Source organism: Sprattus sprattus, assembly GCF_963457725.1.
Source record: "Sprattus sprattus genome assembly, chromosome: 9".
NCBI classification, from domain to species: domain Eukaryota; kingdom Metazoa; phylum Chordata; class Actinopteri; order Clupeiformes; family Clupeidae; genus Sprattus; species Sprattus sprattus.
The window spans coordinates 18,013,922-18,032,468 of record NC_137928.1 but is presented as its reverse complement, the minus strand read 5'-3'; the positions used below and the strand labels follow the sequence as shown (position 1 = coordinate 18,032,468).

The following is an 18,547-nucleotide window of genomic DNA, read 5'->3' as shown; positions in this document are numbered from 1 at the left end:
CATTTCACTATTTCTTTCACTCCCTGACCTCACACACCCCCTCTGTTCCTGGTAGTGGTAGAGGTGCCAGTGCTGAATGTGTTGTTGCCCTTCTGCAGTGTCCCTCTCTTCTCGTGCTCCCCGTCTTGTTGCCCCCTTCCCCCTTCCCTAAAAGTCATATTTCATTCAGAAACATCTGTCATGCAGCCTCCCGAAGCCCATGCGATCATATGTCAATGAATCAATATCATGACAGGGGACATGACATCCAGAGGCGTGTCTAATGTTTTGGAGTGACAGAGGTGTCAGCGGGGAGACAAGCACATGACACAGAAGACACACACACACACACACACATATCCAATGGAACTGGATATTTTTTTCTATTAGAAATCTGTCAAGTTCCTAAAGTACCTAATGATCCAGTTCTGGGGGTACCTATCCAAGTGGGGTACCAATGGTAACTTAACTGGCACTTGGGATGTTGCTAGTAGTGCTAACTGTTCAATGTTAGCTGGTTACACCATGTGGATTTCTGTTAGGAAATATCTGCAAAAATGTCACCACTTAGGTAAATAAAGTTTTTGTTTATTGCAATTGTCTTTCGATGTTTTGTTAACTCAGAGTTTACTACAGTAGCCATCTTACTACTTCATTGCTGCCACCCTGTTTTAATGCTACAAAGTGTAGCAAGATAACCATTGTTGTTATACAGACTGCAGATGATAGTAAAACTGTTCCAGTTTTGTCAAGTTGGCTCAATAAACCAAAGCTAGCAGCCAAATTACTGTTGGTTCCCATTTGGGCCAGTTCATGTTTTTGAAAATGCAGCTGAGAAAACACCCACAGACAGCAGAAGTGTGTATGTGTGTTGTGTTTGTGTGTGTGGGTGTGTGTGTGAGTGTCGCTGTGTGTGTCCATGTGTGTGCCTTACAAATGCTACCAATGACCTGATCTAATTGGGAAGAGTAAGCCAGAGGGCATTCAGTGCAGGACACATCTAATCTGTCAAAGATCTCCTACTTTTGGAGCTTCTCCGCTCTTACTCCCTCAATTTCTCTCCTTTCTCTACCAATCTCCTGTCACTCCCAAGTCAACGTCTCATTTATTTTACCATCAAACAAGCACACACAACTCTGCAGTCATATCCCATTCCACTCTACTTGTTTTCACAATCACTCAATCCCACACACACACTCTCTCACGCACTCACACACACACAAACACACACACACACACACACATATACAGATATGCATACACATTTACAAACACACACACACACACACACTCACATACACAAACACAAACACACACATACTCGACTGCACTCTGTCACACCATGTATTGTAGGTACTGTACACTTGAATAGTAAGCCCTGCCGCGCGCCCCTGTCAGCTCTAGATCAGATTAGCCTCCATTAAACCTGTCATTCCCCCAAAGCCTTCCCGAATACAGGCCCACAGTGCCTGCCTCTCCTCCTCCTCCTCCACCCCCGGCCCGCTCTCCTTTAGCCACCACCAGTGCCATTATGGACTTATCCCACGCTCTGCTCCATGTTTATGTGCAGGTTCAGACAGACGTCTCTCCCACAACAGAGTAGGCAAGGTTAATAAGAACAACTCACCAGTGAGAGATAGTGGCTGGTGCTGGCCTTTGAGAGAGAAGGGATGATGGCTGTAGCAGGGGCAGAGGCGGATTTAGTCTATTCATGGTGTGACGTTGCAGACGGGAATAGAGGAAGGGTGGCACGGAGATCTTTGAGACTGCTGTGGCCTTTGTGGTCTCATTTGCCTTTAGAGTGTGTGAGTGGTCAAAGGAAATGAGATATGATCAGCTGAATAGACATCAAGACAGTCTGTGGTTGTGTTTTAAAAATAGCCGTCTTTCTTGAATTAAGTTTGATGTGGTGTAGGCCACAGTTTGATGTGTGACAAGAGCCTTGTTAATGTGCTGCCCTCTGCTGTCTGCAAATGTAATTACATTTTTTATTTCATGGCGGCAACAAGGATGACAGAGCAAAATCTATCATGAAGTCATCAGTGGCTTCCCAAAACTCTTTTTTCTAATTAGTTAATAATAAATAATTATTAAAAGAGATGAGATTACACGCAGAGAAAGACAATCATGAAAAACACAAACAACATCAAAACAAACACATTGTTTCTGCTGACCTAGAAAAAGTGGCAATGTAGATATTTTAATCTATCCCGTCCTGGATTAAATGTATAACTTGCCATGAAGATAGAGTGGGTTGCACTCCCCCAGCTGGCTGAAATTAGACACTCCACATCAGAAATACCCAGACGCTCTAAAAATATCCCCATGGATTAGAATCATTCCAGATACCTATGTGGTGTTGAAGCCGGATATGTGAGAGGAGAGATTGTGCCTGATGGGACTGTGCCTGACCCTTCTCTGAAGTGAAGTAACTTACCTCTGTGCTCTCTCCTGTCTGTCTGTCTGTCTGTCTGTCTGTCTTCTGTTGCACTCCACAGAAGAGCCAGAGCTGGTACAACGTAAGTCACACATTCTTCTATCTATCCAAGTGTGTGTTTGTTTGTGTGCTTGAAGCAGTGTGTGTGTGTTTGTGTGTGTGTGTGTGTGTGTGTGTGTTTGTGTGTGTGTGTGTGTGTGTGTGTGTGTGTGTGTGTGTGTGTGTGTGTGTGTGTGTGTGTGTGTGTGTGTGTGTGTGTGTGTGTGTGTGTGTGTGTGTGTGTGTGTGTGTGTGTGTGTTGTGTGTGTATAGCAGCGTGAAAGTGTGATTGTGTTTGTGGGTGTAAGTAGAAGTGTGTGTGAGCGTTTTCAGGAATATAATATTCCACTTGCAAATACAAAGCATCGCCACATTGACACAGTAGCAGAGGTCTCGTGGCAGATGGACAGTCCTTGCGATGTGGCCTGTTGTTTCAAAGTCAAGGGCACTGTGGTCATTCTCCAGTGAAGCTAGTGACTGATTAATGGTTCCTAAAACAAGCGACACTCATTGTTCTCAAAATTGATTGAGTAAATACAGCCATAAAAATGGATAGGGGAAAGTGCATACATGCACCTGAATTCTAACTTCACCAATATTCGATTTTACATCTTCAGAAATATTATAATTCCTAATATATTATAAAGTAGGTTTTGGGGGAAATTAAATAGCTAGAACCTAAGGTCTACCACAAGGTGGCATGCAGGCTTAGTTCACTGGTTTCTCAGGCCATGACCATCAACATTTGTAGGAGGAGAAATCTCCATAGTATGGCGTTATACTAAATATATCATGTTTGTGCCATATTTGGATTTGTGCAAAGTGAGATCAACATGTACTTATATATCTTCATGTGAAGATAGTTTGTGATTCATGATTAGCAGAGGACTGGGGGTTAATGCCATAGAAATAGTAAGCATACTATTGATTGTGTGTGCGTGTGTGTGTGTGTGTGTGTGAGTGTGTGCGTGTGTGCGTGTGTGCTTCTGTGCGTACTTGTGTGTGGTATGTGCAAACCTCTCAGAATACCTCTGTTATTGATCCCTGTGACAAAGTCACACCCTACCCGAAACGACTTCGCCCTTAAGGCAGTGTGTATGTGGCTATGAAATATCCTTACGTGCTTTTCCCTTATGTTATTGGGGTCTTTATCCTTTTCCTTTCTTTATTGTTTTGTATTTGTTTGTTTGTTTTTGTCTGTACTCCTTCTTTCTCTCCCCTTAGCATGAAAGACAGCACATCCTGAGAGTAAGCATGTCTTGTATTCTTGCAACCCCTTGATTATTTATCCCCCACCACTTTCTCTGATTCGTCTCCCTCCTCTCATGCCCCCAGTCTCTCTCAGAGGGCTACTCATCTCTTCAGACAGCTCCTTGTTGCCACCTGATGGTACATTTTGAGGGAGAGACGCTGGCAGTGGATCAGCTGCTTCTGGCCGCCAATATAAAATGGCTGCTTTTACATGGTCCCATTACCACAGAATGGGCTAGTGTTTGATTAGCATTACTAGCAACCAACAACACTGTGGCCTCAAAATTCTGCTTCTGTGGAATAAAGCTGTTCTCATTATCAACAGACTCAATGCCAAAGCAGGTGGCAACAAGTGGGTTCAAAACCAATGCATCGCAATGCAAGCGTAACTCAACTAACTGTGGTACAAATCTTAGAGGGATCTCAACTACTAGCATGTTAGCGTTAATAGTGTCACTCATCACTGCTCAAGAATACTGTGTGGTCCTCCATTCACATTCATTGTCAGTGGGGGATTCCACTGTGGTTGAAAGCCATCTGCATGAAATGGAGGCATTTTCCGGCCACAGGGAGTCTGCGCTACAGTAAGCAGGGAAGGCATGGCCTTGTGTCTGTGACTGAAATACCACTGTCACCATCCTGAGCTAACCGAACGTGGTTATGTGTGGTCATGTGGTTCTCAAAGGAACAGTGCACAGCTTTGAACTGGACATGAAATAGGTTAACATTGGTTTAGTTGCTATGGTGGTGTTTGTGTGTGTCTGCGTATGTTTGCATGTGCGTGTTTGTTCCTGTGTGTGTGGGTGGGTGGGTGTGTCTGTGTGTTGTGTGTGTGTGTGTGTGTGTGTGTGTGTGTTTGTGTGGGTATGCACGTGTGTTTATGGCAATGATGATCTCCCATGGCACTGATTGCTCCATGATTAAAGCACAACCGTCCATAATTGAGATCTGAGCCCCCCCAGGAGAAAAAGGACTCATCAGTCTCTGGGACCCTTACTAACACGATAGCTAACTGAGCAGGAGATAACTGCTAATGCTAATACATATTCTGGCTTAGCTACAAAGCTACTACCAAGGCTGACCCATTAACGCTAACTTTGTTTGTGGCTTGTGTATCGTACTTAATGGAAGTAGCACAGAGCCAATGAAGAAGGAAGGGAGTCAGAAAGACTGCTGTGAAATGGACAGGGAAATTAAAAGTCTGACCTTCAAAAACGGCAAAAACTGTGCAGTGAAAGACTAAAATGAGAGCGAGATAAACAGTGTTTGGGGAAGAGGTGTGGTTGTTGACATGGAGGAGCGCTGCAGCACAATAGAGCCAGTGTGAGTGTGTATGTGTGTGTGTGTGCGGCTTGTGGATGGCAGATGAAAGGCAGTGAGGAGCAGCCGGCTGGTGAGAGCAATCACACACGTACACACACACACACACAAACACACACAAACACACACACACACACACAGCACAATGACCCTAGTGTGGGGACACTCGTTCTCTATGAGGAGGCTGTTGTGATTACACACACACCCACCTCCCTCATTCCACAGCTAATCCAAAGACAAGACACACTTGGTAAGGGAATCTCTTCTCCTAGTCCAGATGTCGTCGTACTAGACTTCTGTGGTTTCACTGAAAAAATGCATAAAATACAAATAAAAGTAAATGCATATGCAATGACTAAACGCCTGCGGGTAAAAAGACAACCTTCTTTCTCACACACCTTCATAGTTAAATACACAATGTGACAGCCAGACAGGCACACACACACACACACTGAAACACGCTTTGTTAATGTCACCATTGACACAGCAGATGACCATCAGCCTCACCCTTGAGTGGTGGTGCCAGTCACCAGCGTCTCCATGTGTTTGCTGACATGGTTAATATGTAACCACTTCAACATCCCTCATCAATGTCAAATTTACTCATGTTCGACCGCACTGACACAGTCAGCTATTGTACTGTGCAAAGAGGAGAAGCTGAGTTAAGCCTTGTGCCTGTTGTAAAACAGCCGCCCCTATAAAGTTCCCCCAAAGGATTTCCTCTAGTGACGAGGCAACATGTTCTTCCATTGGTCAAGCAAGCCTTTGATGGAACAGTAGAACTGGTTTATTCTTGCACCGTTGGATGTACTTTCTGAGTCATGAGCTTCTTTGCCAGATAGCGACTTCCAGGCTTTGTTGATGTGAATATATCTTTCCCCAGAATGTGAACAGTGACTTCTGTTTGGACAGCTGAGGTGGTGAACCCCAGTGTTTGGTGTCATTGGTTGGTCACATTTGCATATAATAATTTAATGAGTTTATGATATGATGGCCTCCTGTTCTGTGTTCTCAGCTATTATTGGGCGGTCCTGATGGGCAGCATTCCATCACTGTGGCTCATCAGCCTATACCCTGGGACTATTAGGATCAGGTGACCAGGCACTGGAGCCCATATAATATCAGAGGGCATGCTAAAACCGAACTGGAGACAGGAGAGGGAGGGATAGAGAGAGAGAGAGCGTTAAAGAGAGAGAAGAAGGGGCTAGAAGAAAATAGATAAGGCCTTGACTTGAAAATAGCATAAATACTGTCAAGGAGGATGGTATGTATAGAGGGTATTAAAGGCCAGAATTAATGGCAGGATAAAGAGGAAGGAACTGATATCCTGATCCCTGAAGAACTTTCTGGAGACACCAGAGACAAGAAGCTTTCACCTCCTGATGCAAGTCAGTCCACACAGAAAGAGGCCAAGAGAAGACTCAGAGGACTAAAGAACCCCAGGACATCTACACTGTCTCAGTGATTTGCATTCCTGACTTGAGACACCTGCGGAAAGTCATCATCAGTGGCTCACGATAAAGGCACTTGTTTGTGCAAAGATGTGACTGAAGGTTGTCCTCTCTCACCTCTGTACCTGTAATTCAATCACCTTGTCGAGGACGTGCTGGGGCAGGCTGGGCGCTGGGCTGAAAGGTCTGTGGAGGATCACACAACTGTGACTCCTACTCCCCACCAGAGGGAGGGAGAGAGAGAGCGAGAGAGAGAAAGCAGGCAACGAAAAACAGACGCCTCAATAATAAAGTATCTGTCAACAGGGGTTACTACAGGGCAGTGACTGCACATCTCCTTTCCAGTGAGGGTGTGTGAGAGAGAGAGAGACAGAGCGAGAGAGAGAGAGAGAGAGAGAGAGAAGCACGGATCATGTGGCTGTAATCAGCAGGCTCCAACATTCAAACTGACGGTAGCTGTTGCCAGGCTTGGCGTCTCTGACACACACAGCCCCGTGTCAACAGCTCGAGGCTTCTGTGAATCCCCAATCCGTGGGCCAGCAGCAGCAGCAGCAGGGGCAGCACAGCTCTTATCAGCCCCAGCGCGGAGAAGCTCTTCCTTGGGACCATGGACCCGCCGCAGGACTCGCTGTCGGAGTGGGAGGCCATGCTGGAGCTGGACGAAGCACTTGCTGGGTGGCTCCCACATGGCTCGATATGGAGCGAGGAGTGGCTTTGGACCTGCCGGGAGAAACCCACGGTTCAGTACCAGCAGTGGGATGACGACGATGACAACATCCCAGCAGTGAGTTTTTTCTGGAGGAGGAGGGTGAACAGGAAGGAAGCAGGAGGACTGCAACTTTTGTCTACTTCAGAGTTTTTACCACTAGTTTTTACGTCTTAGAAAAACGTCCAAATCTTCGCATTGTTCAGTTATGACTGTCAGGGCTATTATCAGCCGTCATGAAGTCATTGTTTGTGTTTTGTGGTTACAGCACTTTATCAACATACTTGTGGCTGTGCTGGTCATCTGCAATTAACGTCCTCATCAGAGAGAAATGTGTTTAAGTCTGCAGTGCAGTGGTCAAAAATACATATGATCTGCATTCTTGCTCACATATATATTGTAAAGAGGAACTTGCGTATCCACTGATTCGGGAACCATGGTTTCAGTTATCTGCTGTTTACTGCGTCACGGAAATATAGAATAGAAAGTTCCAAAACTAAACAGTTCATAAGTTTTAAATTCAGCGCCCCTGAGTAGCCATTGCGCACCGTAGCTCTTCATAAGTGACTTGTGTCTTTAATGATGTGTAATTTCTCAGGTCTTAGGTCTGTCCTTTATTCCTCCATCCGCATTGCACTCTGTCCATGTTTCCTTCATGTTTTTGTCAAAGGGAGGGGCTAGGACATAAGAAAGGAAGGATGGAAGGAAGGAAAGAAGGGAGAAAGGAAAAGGAAAGGGAAAATGTGGTGTTGGAGCTAGTTTGCATTGTTTGATCATCCTCCATTGAGGGTTAAACAAAATGTCAGAAACATTAGTTCAGTTGATGATTGTTTGTAATTTATACATTTATCATAGGTATGTATGTACACGAAAAATAGGTTGTATACGGTGTTCGATCCTCTCCATGGTTTCAGTTGTCCGTGGTAGGTCTTGGAACATATCCCCCACGGATACTAGGGCTCTACTGTGTATGTACGTGGAGAAGGTCTGGAATGTATAGTAATGTATCAAGTAGCCTTATGTTGCACATTTGGCAATACTTCATATAAAACAGTGCCACACCCAGATGTTATGGGGAGTGTCAGATCTGGGCCAGATCTGGGCCGCCTTCGTTCCAGAGTCGGCTGTCATGCGGGAGCCAATGGCATGTGTGCTGAATGGAGCTTTGGAATGTGGAGAACTGCATTGCTGATGTCCAGCAACATGCCAGGCAGCTTCACAGGATCATATTTGACTCTTGGGGTTTCCCCCCCTTTACCCTGGAGTTTGTTTGTTTGTTTGTTTGTTCCTTTGCCTGCCTGTTTGCTTGCCCTTGCTGTTACAGTCTACTCTGCCTCTTACTCGTGTCTATTGCATGAACTAATGTTACGAAAAACAAGCCCATCTGTTCCTCCTAAGGGGCTCAACACTGGTGGATAGAAACCTCACTTCCATTAGAATGCCTTTGGGGGTCGACTGTGTGCATGTATGCGTGCCTGAGAGTTTAACGAGAGAGGAGAGTTAGGATAGCGCCCCCTGTGGGCAAGGCCAGATATATACGTTTGCCCTTCCTGCCTCTCATCACGTCTCTGTCCCTCTTCAATAGGTCTTGAGCCCTACGTATAAACAGCGTAATGAGGACTTCAGGAAGCTCTTCAAACAGCTGCCCGACACTGAGCGCCTCATCGTGGGTAAGACACAAGAAGGGCAGAAGGAAGGGAAGGGTAGAGAAAGATCCTAAGAACGATGTCTTAAATGTGCTGCATGAGTTAACAGATTTTCTCTCTTATCTAAAGGAAATTAGTTTGGAAGACAAAAGTCTCTCATAGAGTGCATTTATTGGCAATTATTCATGGGCAATGTTGTATTCATTATTCTCTCTTTTTCTCCTCTTCTCTCTATGTATCTCTCTCTCTTTATCTGTCTGTCTATATATGTGTGTCTATGTGTGTGTGTGTGTGTCTGTGTGTGTGTGTTTGTGTCTCCTACAGACTACTCCTGTGCACTGCAACGTGACATCCTGCTGCAGGGTCGACTCTACCTCTCAGAAAACTGGATCTGTTTCTATAGTAACATCTTTCGCTGGGAAACACTGGTATGACGCCCTTACGACCTTTACCTCTCAAACTTCAAACAGATCAATAAATTATGGCAAGGCAATTTTTTTTCCTTTTAAGGTGTGTGTATTTGAGTGTAATCTTGTGTGTGTTTGTGTGTGTGTGTGTGTGTGTGTGTGTGTGTGTGTGTGTGTGTGTGTGTGTGTGTGTGTGTGTGTGTGTGTGTCTAGCTGACAGTGCGTCTAAAGGATGTTTGCTCCATGACGAAGGAAAAGACGGCGCGTTTGATCCCAAATGCCATTCAGGTGTGCACAGACTCTGAGAAGGTAAGGCTCTGCTATACATCCCTCTAATAACGCAAGTCACATGACTGCATTCACTGCATGACATTATTCTATAATCTGTACTCTCTCTCTCTATCTCTCTCTCTGTATCTCTCTCTCTCTCTCTCTCTCTCTCTCTATCTCTCTTTCTAATCTCTCTACCTTTCTCTCCCCAGCACTTTTTCACCTCGTTCGGGGCACGGGACAGGACCTACATGATGATGTTCAGGCTCTGGCAGAATGCTCTGCTGGAGAAGGTGAGCCAGCAGTGATTCCTAAGAGTACACAATAGAAGGTAGAGGATGTAAATGGTGTATGAATATTAATGGAGATTTTTGTTTAAATGAATGTGAACATCTCTTCTTTTTTCAGCCCCTCTGTCCCAAAGAATTGTGGCACTTTGTCCATCAGTGCTATGGCAACGAGCTGGGCCTCACAAGTGATGATGAGGACTATGTTCCCCCTGACAACGACTTTAACACCATGGGGTGAGACATCTTTACAAAGCTGTACTATAGTAACTTTAGAACTATGTGATAACAGTTCCCTCTCACCTCACAGAAATTGGCATCAAATGAAGTTCTGGAACTTTACCTTGTAATCACACTTTCATAAGCATATCACACAAACACAAACACAATAACACAAATACACATTCATACACACACACACACACACACAGACACACACACACAAACACAAAGACACACAATGTCACAGAGACACAATGCTAAAGACACTCACACAGCTAATTTGCCCTTCTATGATGGCTGACAGGTATTGTGAGGAGATCCCAGCAGAGGAGAATGAGATCAGCAATGACAACTCATCCAAGAGCAGCGGGGAGGCCAAAGCCGAAGGCAGCCCCCCACCCACGCACAAGAAGTCCCTCTCCAACAGCGCCCTCCACGCCATCAACACCAGCAGCATTGAGGCGCCGCTCTCTGTGAGTCCCTTCTTCAGCCCTCTAACATCTCAGGAATGACAGCCATTTTGAGAATAAAATGCCAGTTGGTCAGAACTACACAATATAGTCTGACTGCAAAGCATTCTTTAGTTGGCAGATTTATTTTTTAAGAAAAACCTCTTCCATGGACCATTTTGCATGTATTTTTATTATTTGAAGGATCCTTTACTGTAAAGCCATATGCTTTAGAGTTTCAAAAGTCTTTCTAATTGCAAAGAGTGATTAATGTTGTAATAACTCTTTATAGAAACACTGCCTAGTTAACTTACCTGAAATTGGATTGAAAGCAATGACAAATCTTTCTTTTTCTTTATAAAGTGCATTATACAGTAGGTCTCTATTGATTGTGTGTGTCTCTATCCCTTCGTGTTAATGCAATTATCTGGGCAGTGTTATAACTGCCGCCCCCTACTGGCCTGTGTACAGATTGACATCGCTCATGAGGAGTACACTGACTGCCTGCTAGACGGAGAGCTGCTCGGCATCCCTGTGCTGGTCGAAGACAGGAGCCTGGGACAGATGGGGGCTGCCGTTCCGTTGCCCTCGCCCTTGCTTGACTTCAACGACAACGAGGACATCCCCACTGAGCTCAGCGACTCCTCAGAGACGCACGACGAGGGTATGCCACACACTCATACACACACACACACACACACACACGCACACACACACACACACACACACACACACACACACACACACAAACACACACACACACACACACACACGACACACGCACACACACACACACACACACACACACACACACACACACACAGACACACACACACACACACACTCACACACACACACATGCCCACACACACACTCACACACACACTCACACACACACATACATGCCACTCTGTCCCCGTTTGGTTGGTTTGAATGAAACACAATAGGGAGGGTGATTTGTAATCAGTTTTGTATGACAGCAATTTAAATCCAAGACAATATAACTCCTGTTTGCACCTGTATCAGACAGAGGTTTCACTATGTTTATATGTGTGTGTGTGTGCGTGTGTGTGTGTGTGTGTGTGTGTGTGTGTGTGTGTGTGTGTGTGTGTGTGTGTGTGTGTGTGTGTCTGTGTGTGTTTGTGTGTGTGTTCTCAGCAGGAGAAGTGCAGGCGTTCCACGATGACCTGAATGGTCGGCAGTACATTAATGAGGTGTACAAGTTCAGCGTGGACAAGATGTATGACATCCTATTCACCGAGTCCCAGTTCATGGGAGACTTCATGGATCAGCGCCGATTCACTGGTCAGTCACAGCAGCGTTTCGCCTTGTGGCTGTTTATGTACCCAATCCACTGATCAGATTAGATCAGCTAGATTAGATCTTACAAGCTCAGGGGTTTGATTCCCATGATTCCCCAAACTATGTACAGTTCAGTTGCCATGGAATAAAAGCTTCAGTGAATAGAATAATTGTGAAGTAAAACCTCTTTGAGCCATGTTTTTATATTATTTTATACTCTTTCCTTGACACACACACACACACACACACACACATTTACAGATGTGGTCTATCACCCCTGGAGGAAAGATGACGCTGGGAACCAGGCGAGAGAGATTTTGTACACCATCTCCCTCTCCAACCCACTGGCCCCTAAAACAGCGACTGTTACAGAGACGCAGGTAATTTGCACACACACAAACCATCAACTTATAACTTGAGCACCCTCACATAAACACACAGATATGTCGTGTCACTTAGCATGATCGTGCATATACACAGCATCACATATGGTACTCTGTTCGCATTTACAGTTAGCATACTCTGGTCTCTAGGTATAAGGCACAAACACCATAGTAAACCGCCATAATCAATTCCAGGAAGTGCTTCCACATTTCCTTCCAGCTCTTCTATTGTCTCCCCTCCCACTGACCTGCCCTCCTGCTGTCTTTCCCCCCTCAGACCCTGTACAAGGCCAGCCATGAGAGCGAGTGCTATATCATCGACGCCGAGGTGATCACACACGACGTGCCGTACCACGACTACTTCTACACGCTCAACCGTTACATGCTAACGCGAGTGGCCAAGAACAAGTGCCGTCTGAGGTAAGGCAGCATTAGCATACATTGGCTTGCTGTGTCGGCTTGAGAGGGGGACTTTGGTAACCACTCAATTATTGTAGTTTTGGAGTGGCTATTCTTTTTAAATATAAACATTTCAATTGAAACATTGTGCATAGTGACATGATTTTAACTTGACAGGAACCTGTCAATGACATAAAAGAAATGTAAGGCAATGAAAGCAACAAGCTCCTTTTCTCTCCCATCATGGGAAGAAATCTTTTGATCAGTTTTCTTGTATTAGGTTAAAATGTAGCAAAGCATCCCTTAAATCAGGGGTCTCGAACTCAAATAACCCGGGGGCCAATGAGCGTCCAGTCTGGTCATTTGGGGGGCAAGATATTTACGGTAATCGTTGGGGTGGCCCATTAAAATCAATGGAACTTTTTAAAAAAAAAATTTAAATCAATGGAACTTCGTGGGCCGGATAAAATCACTTGGGGGCCAGAATTGGCCCGTGGGCCTGAATTGGAGACCCCTGCTTTAAACCATTTTCTCTCCCCACTCTGGCCCTTCCACAGAGTATCCACTGAGCTTCGCTACAGGAAGCAACCGTGGGGGCTGGTGAAGGGCTTCATTGAGAAGAACTTCTGGAGTGGGCTGGATGAGAACTTCCGCTCTCTCGGTAAACACCTCTGTATATACATTGAAACTTAAGCAAACGAACGAAGAGATAATGTTGAAAGTGTGGGGATTCACAAGCCCTGAAGACATCAAAGAATATGAATCAGTGCAGTTATCTGGTAGGCCTATATTCCATTTCAGATCATTAACTGGTTGGAATGCACTTTTGTGTGTGTGTGTGTGTGTGTGTGTGTGTGTGTGTGTGTGTGTGTGTTGTGTGTGTTTGTGTTTACACATTCTTACATGTCACAGAGTTGGAACTGGCTAAGCTGGAGGACATCATGCTGTTGGAGCAGCATGCTCTCTCCCTCCGGGCCTCGCCCAAAGCCAAGGTGGTAAAGAACTCCACCCTGCGGCGCAGGAAGAGGCCCTTGCAGCACCTCCGCAGCCAGCACATTGAGGAGGCTCTCAGCCCTGTTACCACGCCAACCGATGAGGAGGTCATCCACCGCATCAAACACGTGGCAGGTTAGGAGGAGAATCTCTCACTCTCTCTTTCCATCTGTCTATTTTTTCTCTTCCTCTTTCTCTCTCTTCCCGTCTGCTTGTCTTTCTTTCTTTCTATTTCTCTCAATGTTTGAATGTCTCTCAACCTCACTGAACCTTACACACATAGACACATGCAGAGATGCATATGAATGTGAACGTTTGTGTTGTGTCTTGCGTGTTTGTATTATGAATGTTTGTGCTGTGACTGTTGTGTTGTGTGTGTCTGTTGTGTTGTGTTGTGTTTTGTTGTGAGAGTTTATGTTGTCTCTCGCCTCCAGGTTCCACTCAGACTAGGCAGCCCCCTGAACGCCTCTCCAGTGGGTCGCCACTGTGCAGTGTGTCTAAGCTCCTCCTCATCATCAGTTTTGTGTGAGTATGCCTCCCAGCACACACACACACCACACTCACACATTAACTCACGCAAACACACACATATACCTAAAATGCATATTCATATTCACAACTAACACAACTAACACCCAATCATGCACAAAGACACACATACACACAGACACATACCCAGCCTGTAGTCCTAAATGCTATAGTGGCTAAATGCTGAACCATCTGCACTTGATCTTCAAGTACTTAAGCAGCAAGTTAGAATATGGAATATGGTCAGGAAAATAACCTCTACTTTCATGACTCTATCACTCAGTATCATCATTTCCTGTAAGTCTGTCATCTATTAATCAGTCCAGGTTATAAATGTTACTCTTCTCTTTTTGTCTCTCTTGGCTCTCCTTAGGATCTGTATAAGGTACACATTTTTAATGATAATCCAAACTAGCTGAGCTGAGGTGCGTCATCTGCCTGTCTGGATGTAGTTGCCTTCTGTAATAACAGCAGCACAGCTCTGCTTCATTACCACATGTGCCATCCCCAGTTGTCCATGTGCAAACTGATACCCTGTCCAAATGTAACTCTCCCTCTCCCTTGCTCTCTTTCCCCACTCTCTTTCTCTCTCCCTCTCTCTCTCTTTCTCTCTTCTGTCTTTCTTTCGCTCTGTCTCCCTCTCTCTCTTTTCTATTGCCCCCTCTCTCTTGGTCTCTCTCTCTCCCCTTTACCAGCCAGCTTGTACTGCTCTTTCCTCCCTCTCCTCTCCTCTCCTCTCCTCTCCTCTCCTCTCCTCTCCTCTCCTTCCTCTCCTCTCCTCTCCTCTCCTCTCCTCTCCTCTCTTCTCCTCTCCTCTCCTCTCCTCTCCTCTCCCCTCCTCCTCTCCTGTCCTGTCCTGTCCTGTCCTGTCCTGTCCTGTCCTCTCCTCTCCTCTCCTCTCCTCTCCTGTCCTGTCCTGTCCTCTCCTCTCCTGTCCTCTCCTCTCCTCTCCTCTCCTCTCCTGTCCTCTCCTCTCCTCTCCTCTCCTCTCCTCTCCTCTCCTCTCCTCTCCTCTCTTCTCCTCTCCTCTCCTCTCCTCTCCCCTCCTCCTCTCCTGTCCTGTCCTGTCCTGTCCTGTCCTGTCCTGTCCTGTCCTGTCCTGTCCTGTCCTCTCCTCTCCTCTCCTCTCCTCTCCTCTCCTCTCCTGTCCTGTCCTGTCCTCTCCTCTCCTGTCCTCTCCTCTCCTCTCCTCTCCTCTCCTGTCCTGTCCTCTCCTCTCCTCTCCTCTCCTCTCCTCTCCTCTCCTCTCCTGTCCTCTCCTCCCCTCTCCTCTCCTCTCCTCTCCTCTCCTCTCCTCTCCTCTCCTCTCCTCTCCTGTTCTGTCCTGTCCTCACTGCCAGTCTTAGCGCTGCATTGTGTCATTGCGTAGAGTCCCTGCTGTGTTAATGGGGGTCTCGCTGATGAATCTGCTGGGTTTGCTCTGTCATTGCAGTCTGGTGCTGCTGGTGTTCCTAAACATGATGCTGTTCTACAAGCTGTGGATGCTGGAGTACTCTGCCCAGAGTCTCACCACATGGCAGGGCTTGCGGCTCCATGAAAGGTAGGACTTAGTTGAACACATGCTATTGGAACACATTCTACACATTCCACACATTTTATGTGCACAAGTGCGATGTTTAGCCAGTTACCATGCCTCAGTGTCATATTACAACTGTGTGTGTGTGTGTGTGTGTGCGCGCGTGCGTGTGTGTAGTAAACTGCCCCAGACACAGATGGAGTGGGCTCAGCTTTTGGAGTCCCAGCAGCGCTTCCACGATGCTGAGCTGCTGAAGTGGAGAGAAATCATCAAGTCCTCAGTGCTGCTCCTGGACCAGGTGACTCACTGACCGACCCCCCCACCCCCACCCCCACCTATGATCCTCTTATACTGTATTTGCTGTTAACGAGTGAGCCCTGCAGCAGTAATAGCACTTAAACTTCACAGTGGTTATTACTGCTGCAGCAATAAGACCTCACAACATTCACAGCATTTATGAATGTGTGTGAGTAACCTTTACAGGTCTTAGTGACCGGGCCTCTAACCATCTTTCTCTCCACGTGTGTGTGTGTGTGTGTGTGTGTGTGTGTGTGTGTTGGGTGTGTGTTTGTGTGTGTGTGTTGGTTTCGTCAGATGAAGGACTCACTACTGAATCTCCAGAGGGGCATTAACCTGCGGGACTACAGCTCGGAGGCCGAGGAGAAACGAAGTCGGTACCACTGACAAGCAGCCGGCCAGCCGTGCAAGGCAGGGTGTACAATGCAAAGCTGTGTGTGTGTGTGTGTGTGTGTGTGTGTGTGTGTGTGTGTGTGTGTGTGTGTGTGTGTGTGTGTGTATACTGACATGCATACCAAGTCCAGGACTTGAGGAGGAAAATCCCCAGCCCATGGGTGTATGATGACTATGCATACCAAAACAGCGAAAGGAGAGAAAAGGGAAGAAAGAGAAAGAGGGAGGGAGGGAGAGAGGGAGGGAGGGAGAGAGGGAGAGCACACCACTGGTTTTGTCCATGGAGCTGCCCAGCCCCACCGCCATGTGGAGACGGCGCAGGGTCGGAACAGGAAGCTGCCTCTGTTGTCAACAGGAAGCGGGGCCTCTTCTGCTCTTCTACACTTTGGGGAAGGGAGCGGCCATGGCACCCAACCAAAATGCTCTCCTCTGCACCCCTACCATGCTCCCCTCAAAGTCCCTTCTTTTTTTCTTTGCCTTTCACGGTCGGAGGTGGACACGGTGTCCAGAGCAGAGTCTCACTCCAGGAAAGGCAGAGAGACAAGGAGGGTGGAAAGAGAACTAAGCATGCAATTCATTTGTGTTTATTTTTTTAATCTAATTGCCTGTGCTCCTGGCAGTGAAGAGACCCGACTCCATTTTTCTTCTCTTACGGGTGTCTGCTGATGTTGATGACGTCCAGATGAGGACGACGGTCAGGAGACACCCCTGGACTCCCCACACAGTCTCTGCTCACAGTGGCAGCTGCAGAGATCCCCCAGAGGCATGCCTGACAGCACACACACACACACGCAAATACATACACACATACATACATGTACCCATACGCACACAAACACACATGTTGATTTATGCAGATACACACACATAAAACAGATAGAGATACGCACACAAACACTACATACACTCACACCCAAAATGCACATTCAGACACTCCCATCTATGTGCACACACCCCAACCAAATCCACACTCCTGAGAATCAAGCTGCCCTCCGCTCTTTATCCTAGTGGAGTGTGTGTTTGTGCGTGTCAGGCAGCCATTTTGCGGTGCCTGTCAGCTCTGTGTTGGGCTGCATATCAGGGCTGGTTCCCTGATGATTCTGCCCAGTGCCACGGCGCTGCATCTTCAGACAGTGGGTCACAGTAGAGGACCATAACCCATAGATTTACCCCGCATCAGTAATGATTGTAACCGGCACTGGATGCTTGTGGTTTTGGAGAGAGAGAGAGAGAGAGGCAACCAACACCATCTGCATGCCCACAGAGAAAGGAGACGAGATGTAGTAGTAGGCTACCCACTTAAGAGCACTTGGCATGATGGTGGAGATCAAAATGGCTGCTTTGCAATAATGTTAGAAAGGGATGGTAGAGGAAATTTGGTCAAAATGGGGACAGATAAGATGGCACTGCAGGCACTGTAGATACTTACAGTGCCCTCTAGTGGTGCTTTTCTCTCACTATGGACCAATAGAGAGAAAAGACCAGTCTACTGGTAAACAAGCTGTTGCGATATTCAATTGAGAATCTGTTAGAAGCTGTGCAAAATAGATTGATAGACTTGTTGCAATGGACACCATCATGACCAAGTCAAGAATGTGCTACCTTCAAAAGGGGAACTGCAGCTGGACTGTAAGGGAGACCTGTGTCTTTTTATGTTAGCGTTTGATGACAAAACTGTGATTATATCTCTTGAAAATGATTGAAAAAAGATTGAAGGAACTATATTAATATATTTGAAATATATAGTATATTTCAATATTTAATATATATTTCAATATATATGAATATACACATTGAAGATATTTATTGTTAATTTATGTATATAGGAAATTTATCAGAGTTATAGGCAAGGTAAAGAATTTATAAGGAGAAAAAAAAGTGTTTTCTTCAACAGAGCACACAGACATGTCTGTGACGTGCCTGATGTGTATGTGTGTGTGTGTCTGTGTGTGTGTGTGTGTGTGTGTGTGTGTGTGTGTGTGTGTGCGTGTGTATGTATGTATGTTAATGCACGCTGTAACATACCTCTGATAGAGGCATGCCTCAGATCCAGGAATGTTTACTGCATTTACATGCTGCGTTTGTGAGTAAATGTGTGTGTGCGCGTGTATGTGTGTGTGTGTATGTGTGTGTGTGTGTGACACCATCATTCCACATCCTGTGCACATGTGTGTCTCATGTTTTTTTCCACGTCAGCCATGTGGAGCCAAACTGCCTTTCTCCTGCCCTCGCATTTTGATTCAGCCTTGCTTCAGTTTTCTGCAGTTTACAG

At 46.1% G+C, this 18,547-nt stretch overlaps 1 protein-coding gene across 1 annotated transcript in view; it reads left to right on the top strand.

Annotated features, from left to right (window-relative positions):
* The window catches only part of gramd1bb (GRAM domain containing 1Bb), a gene marked incomplete at its 5' end in the record, with an annotated part of 69,253 nt that extends 50,706 nt beyond the window's left edge, over positions 1–18,547 (top strand). Inside the window, 19 exons of the mRNA XM_080844832.1 lie at positions 2,478–2,498; positions 3,680–3,703; positions 8,769–8,853; positions 9,154–9,257; positions 9,450–9,545; positions 9,719–9,799; positions 9,915–10,030; positions 10,320–10,488; positions 10,936–11,128; positions 11,623–11,769; positions 12,028–12,146; positions 12,427–12,569; positions 13,106–13,209; positions 13,461–13,676; positions 13,976–14,066; positions 14,443–14,454; positions 15,502–15,609; positions 15,763–15,883; positions 16,180–18,547. Coding sequence (XP_080700958.1) covers positions 2,478–2,498; positions 3,680–3,703; positions 8,769–8,853; positions 9,154–9,257; positions 9,450–9,545; positions 9,719–9,799; positions 9,915–10,030; positions 10,320–10,488; positions 10,936–11,128; positions 11,623–11,769; positions 12,028–12,146; positions 12,427–12,569; positions 13,106–13,209; positions 13,461–13,676; positions 13,976–14,066; positions 14,443–14,454; positions 15,502–15,609; positions 15,763–15,883; positions 16,180–16,269 — 2,040 coding nt within the window. The 3' untranslated portion in view covers positions 16,270–18,547. The remainder of the gene's footprint in view (positions 1–2,477; positions 2,499–3,679; positions 3,704–8,768; positions 8,854–9,153; positions 9,258–9,449; positions 9,546–9,718; positions 9,800–9,914; positions 10,031–10,319; positions 10,489–10,935; positions 11,129–11,622; positions 11,770–12,027; positions 12,147–12,426; positions 12,570–13,105; positions 13,210–13,460; positions 13,677–13,975; positions 14,067–14,442; positions 14,455–15,501; positions 15,610–15,762; positions 15,884–16,179) is intronic.